Consider the following 10,700-nt stretch of genomic DNA (forward strand, 5'->3'; position numbering starts at 1 on the left):
AACTGGGGGGGGCTGGGAGCAACTGGGTTGTGGGGGGATATTGAGAAGAGCGGGGGCAACTGGGGGGTAACTGGGGGCAACTGGAGGGGCTGGGGGCGACTGGGGTAACTGGGAGGAGCCGGGAACGGTGGCTTGTGGGGGCAACTGGGAGGAACTGGGGGGCAACTGGGAGCACTGGAGGCAACTGGGGGTAACTGGGAGTGTGGGATGGGGGGGGGGGGCATTGGGGGCAACTGGGAGAGGCTGGGGGCACTGGGGTAACTGGGAGGAACTGGGAGCACTGGAGGCAACTGGGGGTAACAGGGAGTGTGGGATGGGGGGCCATTGGGGGCAACTGGGAGGGGACTGGGGCAACTGGGAGCACTGAAGGCAACTGGGGGGTAACTGGAGTGTTGGGATGGTGGGGGGGGGCCATTGGGGGCAACTGGGAGGGACTGGGGGCAACTGGGAGCACTGGAGGCAACTGGGGGTAACAGGGAGTGTTGGGATGGGGGGGGCATTGGGGGCAACTGGGAGGGACTGGGGGGCAACTGGGAGCACTGGAGGCAACTGGGGGTAACTGGGAGTGTTGGGATGGTGGGGGGGGCATTGGGGGCAACTGGGAGGGACTGGGGGCAACTGGGAGGAGCTGTGGGGAAGTGGGAGCACTGGGGTGTTGGGGACACGGGGGGGCAACTGGGAGGAACTGGGGGGCAACTGGGAGCGCTGGAGGCAACTGGGAGTAACTGGGAGTGTTGGGATGGGGGGGCATTGGGGGCAACTGGGAGGGACTGGGGGGGCAACTGAGCACTGGAGGCAACTGGGGGTAACTGGGAGTGTTGGATGGGGGGGCCATTGGGGGCAACTGGAGGGACTGGGGGGCAACTGGGAGCACTGGGGTGTTGGGGACATTGTTGGGGGGGGGCAACTGGGGGGCAACTGGGGGTAACTGGAGCGTTCGGATGGGGGGGGCAACTGGGAGAGACTGGGGGCAACTGGGAGCAGGGTTAAAGGTATATGCGGGGGGGGGTGGAGTTAAGGCCGTATACATATTAATTGATAATTAATTACCCGCCCCCCCCCCCCAATTAATCTCAGCCCCAATTAATCTCCCCGCCCCCCTCCCTCCCCCCCCAAAGCCGCAAAGCATCATGGAGCTCCCCGGGTTAATGAGAGCCGGCTAATTACGACCCTTGACGACTTGCCTGGAGCTCAATTAACACCTGGGCTAATTAAGAGCCCAGAGCTGATTGGGTAACGAGGCCACCCCCCCCCCCCCCCCACCCCCCCCGCCTTCCCCCCCCCCGGGGCGAGTCAAGAGCATCCAGGAGGGGCTGAGTCAGCCCGGCCCATCCCAGTCCAACCCAGTTGACGGGCAGGGTTCAACTGGGATTTCCAAAAACTGAAGGACCCGCTTCCCGGCTGGGTGGCTCCCTGCCCTGGAGGCGTCGTCACCTGACCTGGGAAGGTTCTCACTGGGGTTCAACTGGGAGGAACTGGGAGGGTCCCCCGCCGCCTGGCGGGGGGGGAGGGGGGGGGACGTGGAGGAAGAGGAGGAGAGATGTGGGAACATCTGCTCGTCTTCTGGAGGGACCGAGGGGAAACGGGGGGGGGGGCTGGTGACCACCACTGTGGGGTCACGGTGTCGCCCACCCTTGACCATGGGACACTGAGGGGGACCAGGTGACGTCCGCGGAGGGGGTTCAGAGGGAGCCGGGAACGAAGGCGAGGATGACCAGAAGGAAAAGGCTGAGGGACCGGGAGGCCACGTCTTGGACCTTCTCAACCGTCCTTGGCCAAGCCCACATTCTCCAGCCAACCAGGAGGAGCCATGCTTCAGGCTGACCCCCCAGGAGACACGTCCCGTCACCTCTTGGCCAACCCCATCTTCTGCATCCAGGAGCCACGGTCCAAGGTTGAGCCCCAGGAGACACGTCCCGGCACCCCTTGGCCAACCCCATCTTCTGCATCCAACGAGGAGCCCACGGTTCAAGGTTGACACCCCCCCAGGAGACACGTCCCGTCACCTCTTGGCCAACCCCATGTTCTTCATCCAGGGAGCCATGGTCCAAGGTTGAGCCCCAGAGACACGTCCCGTCACCTCTTGGCCAACCCCATCTTCTGCATCCAACGAGGAGCCACAGTTCAAGGTTGACCATCAAAGACACGTCCCGGCACCACTTGGCCACCCCACGTTCTCCAGCCGACCAGAGGAGCCACGCTTCAAGGTTGACCCCCAGGAGACACGTCCCAACACCTCTTGGCCAACCTTGGCCCTGCACCAAATGAAGAGCCACATTTTGGGGTTCACCCCACTGGAGACATGTCCTGGTGTCCTCTCAACCATCTTCATCCACCCCCAGGTCCTGGTGGCCATCAAGGAGCCACGTTTTGGGGGTTGACCCCACTGGAGACGTGTCCTCTCAACCTTCTCCTCCAGCCTCAGGTCCTGGTGGCCATCAAGGAGCCACGTTTTGGGGTTGACCCCACTGGAGACGTGTCCTCTCAACCTCTCCTCCTCAGCTCAGGTTCTGGTAGCCATCAAGGAGCCACATTTTGGGTGACCCTACTGGAGATGTGCCCTGGTGTCCTCTCAGCCATCTTCATCCACCCCCAGGTTCTGGTGGCCATCAAGGAGTCACGTTTTGGGGTTGACCTCACTGGAGACATTCCTGGTGTCCTCTCTGCCATCTTCATCCACCCCCAGGTTCTGGTGGCCATCAAGGAGCCACATTTTGGGGTTGACCTCACTGGAGACATGTCCTGGTGTCCTCTCAGCCATCTTCATCCACCCCAGGTTCTGGCGGCCATCGAGGAGCCACATTTTGGCCTTGAACCTACTGGAGATGTTCCTCTCGACCCTTCTCCTCCAGCGTCAGGTCCTGGTGACCACCAAGGAGCCACGTTTCGGGGTTGACCCCACCGGAACCCCATCCGGTGCCTTCCCACCCATTCTCCTCCCAACCCTGTCCCCCCACCCCCACGGGGCCACCCGTGACACGAGTTTCCTGAGCCGGGCGGAAGGTGCCGGAGCCGTGGCCGGATTAGAGGAGAAGGCGGAGGAAGCCGTTCCTCCTCCGGCCCAGATAAAAACCCGGCCTTGGCGGTGGCAGGAGGAAGACGCGTCCGCGGCCGCGGCGCTTCACCAGTTCGGGTGGAGCCCTCCCCTCCCCGTGGCCCCAACGGCCCCGCGCCAGCCCCCGGTAGGAAGATGGGAGCCCTGGGGTTGGATGGGCAGGGTGGGGATTGGGGGGGGGGTTGTGGGGGGGGGGTGTCCCTGGAGTTGCCCCCAGGGTAGTCGGGGGTGGCTCCTGGCCTTCTCTCCTCCTTCCCCCCCGCCCTCCCTCTCGCCCTCTGGGCTTTCCCGTCCTCCCCTCCCTTTTCCCGTCCTCCCTTTTCCCGTCCTCCCTTTTCCCGTCCTCCCTTTTCCCGTCCTCCCTTTTCCCGTCCTCCCTTCCTCCTTTCCTTTCCCCCCTTCCTGTCTTCCCTTCCCTTCTTTCTCCGTCCTCCCTTCCCCTTTTCCTTCCCCCTTTTCCTTCCCCCTTTTCCTTCCCCCTTTTCCTTCCCCCTTTTCCTTCCCCCTTTTCCTTCCCCCTTTTCCTTCCCCCTTTTCCGTCCTCCCTTTTCCGTCCTCCCTTTTCCGTCCTCCCTTTTCCGTCCTCCCCTTTCTCGTCCTCCCTTTTCCTTCCCCCTTTTCCGTCCTCCCTTCTCTCTCTTTCTCTCTTCCTTTTCCCGTCTCCCTTCCCCTCCCTCTTTTTCCGTCCTCCTCCCCCCTTTCCTTTCCCCCCTTTTCCTTCCCCTTTTTCCATCCTCCCTTCCCCTTTTTCCGTCCCCCTTTCCTTCCCCCTTTTTCCGTCCCCTCTTTCCTTTCCCCCTTTTCTGTCCCCCTTCCCCCCTTTTCCTTTCCCCCTTTCCCAATCTCCCTTCCCCTTTTCCTTCCCCCTTCCCCGTCCTCCCTCCCCCTCCTCCCTCCCCCCCTTTCCCTCCCCCTTCCCTCCCCCCCTTTCCCTCCCCCCCTTTCCCTCTCCCCCTTCCCTCCCCCCGTCCTCCCTTTCCCCCTTTTCCGTCCCCCCTTTTCCGTCCCCCCTTTTCCGTCCCCCCTTTTCCATCCTCCCTTCCCCCTTTTCCTTTCTCTCCTTTCCCAATCTCCCTTCCCCCCTTTCCCGTCCTCCTTTCCCGTCCTCCCTCACCCTTTCCCGTCCTCCCTCACCCCTTTCCCGTCCTCCCTTCCTCCTCCCTCCCTTTCCTCATTCCCTCCTGTCCTCCTGACACCTCGTGTCCCCAAAGGTCCGTGTCCCCACCCTTACCCCCCACCCTGCCGTGGGCCACCCAGGGCCGGAGCCACCCCCTCGCCATCTCCCCACAGCTCCCAGCCCTCCGGCATGAAGGTCCTGCTCCTGATGCTCCTGCGCTGGTAGCCACAGGTAGGAGAGGACCTGGGACCCCCCATGTCTGCCCTGGAGGGTCCTGTGTCCACCCTGGAGGTCCCATGTCCACCTGGGGAACCCCCCCTCCACACCTTGGATGCTCCGTGTCCACTCGGTGGGATGTCCATGTCCTCCACCTTGGATGCCCTCTGAACACCCATGGACCCCCACGTCCACCCCAAGGAGTCCCATGGGACCCTCACGCCCACCTTGGATGCCCCGTGTCCACCCCTGGGACCCCCGTGGCCGCATTGAATGCCCCACGCCTACCTGTGGGACCCGTGTATCCTCCCCAGCAGCCCACAACTGCCTCAGGCACCTCTATGTCCACCCCACATCTACCTTGGGTGTCACTTGTCCACCTGTGGGCCCCCCACATCCCTCTGCAGGCCCCCTGTGCCCACCCCAGGGGTACCACGTCTACCTGTGGGACCACCAAGTCCACCTTGGGGACCCCCAACCACCCCAGGCACCCCACATCTACTCGTGGGGCTGCCCCACATCCACCTTGGGTGCTCCCCAGTCATATATCTTCCCCGGGGGAGCTCATGCCCACCCCATGGGCCCCACGTCCACCCGTGAGACCCCGCCATGTCTTCCCCAGAAGCTGCACATCCACCCGGGTGCCCCATGTCTGCCCCAAGGACCCATGGGACACCTCACCATTCATCCCAGGGACCCCCATCTGTCCCAGGTGCCCCCTCTCCACCCCATAGACCTCCTGGTCTCTCCCACGCTGGACGGCCACTTCCACCACCGATTCACCCCTTGTCTAGGAGACATGGGGACGGGGCCACTAGGGGTGACCATGTCACACCAGAGGGTCCCAACCTACCCTGTGCCCGTGTCCCTTTGTCCCCAACAGCCTCGAGGAACGTCCTGTGGGTGATCGAGGGGACCTCCTGCGACCTGCCCTGGCAGGCCGCCCTCTTCAAAGGCGAGAGGTTCATCTGCGGGGGGACGCTGGTGGACAAGAACTGGGTGCTGACGGCCGCCCACTGCCACGTCTCAGGGTAGGAGGCCACGGGGACAGCGGTGCCCGGTTGGGTTTGGTGTCGATGGGCTGAGACGGAGCAGGAATCGGTGCTGGGTGACACCTGGGCTCCTGCTTTCCAGCCAAGCAGAGCTGGGAGGGTTGGTGGCATCTCAGAGGGCTTCACTCTGCCCCTTTTCCACCCACGCGTAACCGAAACTCTGCCCTTTTCTACTTTTGCTTCTTCTGCCCGTGTCACCACCTTCTGGGACCACGGCTCTGCCTCCGCCCCTTGCTTTGTGTGGGGTGCTGTGGTCCCCGCTATGTCCAACGTGGACCCACCACCACCAACAACCCTCATGCCTTCGGCTTCATCAGCTTCATCAACGTGCGGTTGGGGGGCCGGAGCCACAAGGACTCGGGTAGCACCGAGCAGCGGCGGCGCTCGGCCAAGGTCTTCAGGTACCCGCGCTACAACGAGACCAACAAGGATGGTGACCTGATGCTCATCAAGTTGTTCCTGCCCGTCCACATCAACAAGGAGGTGAAACCGTTGCCGTTGGCTTCCCACTGCCCCGTGCCCGGCAAGACCTGCCAGATCTCGGGCTGGGGGTCCACCACCAGCCCTGAAGGTAGGAAGCTTCTCACCCAGACATCTGGGGTGCACTAATAACCCCTAGATGTGTGTCTTCTCCTCAAGGACCCAGGTGTCCGGGATCCCCCAAAGTCCCCTTCCCACCCTGGTCCTGGTCTAACAAGGGTTAGACCCCCCGAGGGAACCCAGGCATCTGGGGGACCTGCTCAGGGCCCCAGGAAGCCTCGGAGCTCCTGCTTGGTGCCACCAAGAGGAAGAGGAGGGATGGGCAAAGAGGACAAGAGGTCCAAGCTGGGTCCAAGTTGGATCACTTGGTCCGTCCCCCCCTTCCCCCAGGTGACCTCGTGCCCTCCATCATCCCCACAGTCAACTTCCCCGAGGACCTTCACTGCACCAAGGTGACCATTGTCTCGGAAGAGCAGTGCCGGCGCATCTACCCCGACTCCATCACCTCCAACATGGTGTGCGCGGGCGAGTCCCGCAGTCGGGCTGACTCCTGCCAGGTGGGTGCAGGGACCCCAAAACCCCACGAGGGAAGGGTTTGGGGGCTGAGAACGGGCACGATTCGGTGCAGCCGGCGGCACCTAACTGGGATTTGGGTACACGGGGTGGGAGGGGAGATGGCTTCGCTCGGTGGGAGGAGAGGAGGCCTTCTCCGTGGTGGGATTTTGTGGGCGGAGAGCCTTGAAGCGGCCTCAGGTTTGGGGGGGGATCCTTTGGGGGGAGTCCCAGATCCCCACATGCCCCCCCTCCCTTCTTGCCTCGTCAGGGTGACTCCGGGGGACCCCTCATGTGCGATGGGCGGCTCCAGGGTATCGTCTCCTGGGGCCCGGGCATCTGCGGGGACCCCAAGAAACCCGGTGTCTACGTCAACCTCTGCAAATACACCCGGTGGCTTCAGGACACCATGAGAAGGAACTGAATCCCCAGCCTCCCCGATCCGTCCCCAGCGCCCCCGTGGCCACAGGATGGACCTCACAGCTCCTCCTCCTCCTCCTCCTCCCTGACGAAGGTCCCCAGAGCCGGCCGGTCCGAGCGCTGGGGCACATGCCCTGGGGCGGGGCAGGGGGGGGCAGGAGTTGACCGTGGGACCCTGTCGAGATGGCGGTGAATAAAGTTTTTTGTGACGTGGCTTTTCACCATGTCTTCCGTGGGTGGAGAAAAAGCTCTGGCAGGTCAAGGTGCCCCGAGTTGCCCCCCCCCCATCTCACAGGGGCAGGAGAAGACCCAGTTCACCCCCTTTGGGGTAGACCTGTTGGCCTTTGTTATGGGGTTGACTTGTTGGCTCCACCATGGGGTAGACCCATTGCCCTGGCCAGGAGGTAGACTTGGTGACCCCACTGCAGGTAGACCTGTGGGCCTCACCATAGGGCAGGCCTGTTGACCCCACTGCAGGTAGACCTTGTGACCCCACCACAGGGCAGGCCTGGTGACCCCACTGCAGGTAGACCTGTGGGCCTCACCATGGGGCAGACCTGTAGACCCCACTGCAGTGAGACCTGGTGACCCCACCATAGGGCAGGCCTGTAGACCCCACTGCAGGTAGACCTGTTGGCCTCACCAGGGGGCAGACCTGTAGACCCCACTGCGGGTAGACCTGTTGACCCCACCACGGGGCAGACCTGTTCACCCTACTACAGGTAGATCTGTTGGGCCCCACCATGGGGCAGACCCGTTGGCTGTGTCAGGATCACCCAGGGCTCTTTGCACCGTCATGGGGGGGGGGGCCAAAATCCAGCTTGGTGCCACCCCCAAAAGAGCAACAAACCCTTGCGATGCCCCGGAGCCAAACCCTCCTTCTTGGTGTCCCCATCCCAGCCCCGTCTCCACAGGCCAATGCGCGACCGGGGGAAGGACTTTCCATCCCAGAGGGGAGCAATTTCCCCGTGACTCAGCGGGAGCAGAAGGGGCCAAATTTCCCCACCTGGGGTAACTTGGCAGCAGATCAGGGGCTGTTTGGCCTCCCCGGTGAGGAGCATCCACCCAGGCCACGCTGGCTCACGAGAAATCACCCGCTGGAGGCCAAATTTACCCGCTCGCACGGAGGTGAGGCCTCTATTTTGAAGGAGAAAAGGGCAGAGGGGGGGAATTTTCCCCCTCCATGGGGTCACCATGGTCCCATCTTGGTGGTGGGGTGGGCCAGAGAATGGTGCCCGGCTTCCCCGCAGCGTGGCTGCAGGACGCGGTGGATGTTGGTGGGCTGCAAAAACCACCTCGAGATCCTTCCCCAGTGCAAGAGGAGACCCGGCAAGGTCACGCCGTCACGTGTTGTCCCCCGTGGCTCAGCGGGGCAGGGAGCGACGCCGGTCACCTTGCGCAAGGTGTCACCCTCCCTCTTCCCCCACGTGGCTGAAGCCCGGTGCGTTGGAGGGTGTGGGCCTTGTCTGGCCGCCGCGGTGGGGAAAGAGGTTTTTGGGCCGGGTCCAAATCCCCAGGGAGGTGGAAAAGTGATTGCCCGTCATGGCTGGGGCCAACGGTGGCCACTGGTGACTTCCAGCTCTTGCTCAGCACTTGACGGGAAGGTTCAACCACCTTTCAGGAGCCCCTGAAAGAGGTTTGGCTTGGAGGGTCCTGTGTTGGTGGCCATCAGCCGCGGTGGGCTGCCACATTGAGCTTCAGCACAAGCAGCTCCAGGTTCTCCATCATCCGTGGAGGTCTGGTCATCGTGTTTGTGGAGGTCTATTCAACATGTCCGTGGAGGTCTATTCAACATGTCCGTGGAGGTCTGGTCAATGTGGCTGTTGGGATCTACTCAACGTGTTTGTGGAGGTCTATTCAACGTGTCCGTGGAGGTCTGGTCCATGTGGCTGTTGGGATCTACTCAACGTGTTTGTGGAGGTCTATTCAACGTGTCCGTGGAGGTCTGGTCAATGTGGCTGTTGGGGTCTACTCAACGTGTGTGTGGAGGTCTGGTCAACGTGTCCACTGGGATCCAGCAACATGTTCGTGAAGGTATCTCTTGGGGTCTACCTAACATGTTATGGAGGTCTAATGAGGTCTACTCCTTGTACCCATGGAGGAGGGATGGTCATCACATTGTTGGGGTCAATGCAACGAGGCCTTGGAGCCCTTGGGGACAAGCCGAGCTGCTCCTAGAGACGTAGATGACCCAGCCAGGTCCATGGGATCTGCTAAGTCCCCATCTCCGTGGAGGTGACATCGAACCATGGCAGGAGCAGCTGCAGCGCAGCCATTGCCGCTGCGTCCAAGAAACTGGCACCGCTGGCACCCGACACCGCCGCTCCCGTGTCACCCGTGTCCCCCGAGCCACCCCCTTGTGTCACCCGGGGCACTGCCGCCCACGCTGCTGCCAGCCCATGCGTCACCCAGGGCCACCCCCCAGCCAGGGTCACCCAGGGCGCTGCCACCCACGGTGCTACCACCCCATGTGTCAACCAGGGCCACCTACCGTGTCACCCAGGGCACTGCCAACTCTTGTGTCACCCAGGGCCACCCAGGGCACAGCGCTCCCAGGGCTGTGAGGACATCTGGGAGGGGACAGGGATGGGGGGGGGTGGCATGTCCCCTCCCTGCCACTGGAAGCTGGCGGAGGGGAGCAGGAGGTCCTGGGTGGCCCTGGCAGCGGGTGGCAGGCCCAGGCTGGCTCTGCCTGGGGCCGCCGGGTAATTAGGTAATTAGCGCTAATTACGCCCCCGAGATGGGAGCTGAGGAACTGGCGGAACTGGTTGGACCCAGCCCCCAGCGCTGCGCTGACGTTATCGCCCCCACCCCCCATCTCCGTGGGGCTCTGGGGCCCCTCGTGCGCTCCCCCCGCGGGTCTCCACCTGTCCCCAACGTGTCCTCGTCTGTGTCCCCCACCTCCCCTCGTGTCCCTCCATGTCACCTCCTATCCCCTTGTTGTGCCCCACGTCCTGCGCCACCCCCACCGCGGTCTCCCGGGCCCCCCCACATCCCTCCCCACGTCCCTTCGCCTGCCGCTATGTCCCCTCGTGGTCCCTATGTCCCACCATGTCCCCGTGCGTACCGGTGTCCCCCTCATCGGCTCCCCTGTCCCCTCACGACCCCCCAACATGTGCCCTCGTGTCCCTTCCTGTCCCTCTTGTGCTCCCCTGTCCCCCCATGTGCTCCCTTGTCCCCTCATGACACCACCCCCATGTGTCCCCCATGCGGCCTCATGTCCCTTCTTGGTCCCCTCATGTCCCTTCTTGGTCCCCTGTGTCCCCTCATGACCCCTCCATGTGCCCTCCTGTCCCTTCATGGTCTTTTGTCTCCCCTCCTGTCCCCCCCAAGTGTTCCCCTGTCCCCTCATGACCCCTCCATGTGCCCTTATGTCCCTTCACGGTCCTTTGTGTCCCCTCATGTCCCTGCCATGTGCCCCCTGTGTCCCCTCCTGTCCCCTCTTCTGCTCCCCATGTCCCCTTGGGTCTCCTCAAGTCCCCTCACGTCCCTTTGTGTGTCCCCATCTTCCCTCATGGGTTCCCCATGTCCCCTTGTGTCTTCTCGTGCCCCCGTGTCCCCTCATGTGCTCCGCGTGCCCTCATGACCTCCCTGTCCCCTCACGTCCCCCCCCGCCAATGTCCCTTCAAGTCCCCTTGGGTAGTGCGTGTCCCCCCCCATGAGCTCACACGTCCCCTGTCCCCACCCAGGATCTCTGTTCCCCTCGGGAGCCCCCGTGTCACCTTGCGAAGTCCCCCAGTCCCCTCGCTGTCCCCAGGGGATCAGGGATGCTGATGGGTGGGATTCCCCTGGACCTTCATGGCCGAGG

General features: G+C 63.2%; 2 protein-coding genes across 2 annotated transcripts in view; both read left to right on the plus strand.

The window, feature by feature from the left end:
• The window catches only part of FBL (fibrillarin), a 13,420-nt gene extending 10,524 nt beyond the window's left edge, over window positions 1–2,896 (plus strand). Inside the window, exon 9 of the mRNA XM_063319098.1 lies at window positions 2,343–2,896. Within this exon, the coding sequence (XP_063175168.1) occupies window positions 2,343–2,896 (554 nt within the window). The remainder of the gene's footprint in view (window positions 1–2,342) is intronic.
• A 1,465-nt stretch (window positions 2,897–4,361) lies between these two features.
• Window positions 4,362–7,054, plus strand: LOC134508059 (kallikrein-8-like). Its single transcript, XM_063319128.1, is given in 6 exon segments — window positions 4,362–4,383; window positions 4,386–4,403; window positions 5,272–5,419; window positions 5,758–6,011; window positions 6,311–6,477; window positions 6,744–7,054. Coding segments are annotated over 6 exon segments (762 nt in total). The 3' UTR covers window positions 6,897–7,054.
• The last annotated feature ends 3,646 nt before the right edge of the window (window positions 7,055–10,700 follow it).

Source organism: Chroicocephalus ridibundus, chromosome 30 (genome assembly GCF_963924245.1).
Source record: "Chroicocephalus ridibundus chromosome 30, bChrRid1.1, whole genome shotgun sequence".
Lineage (NCBI taxonomy): Eukaryota > Metazoa > Chordata > Aves > Charadriiformes > Laridae > Chroicocephalus > Chroicocephalus ridibundus.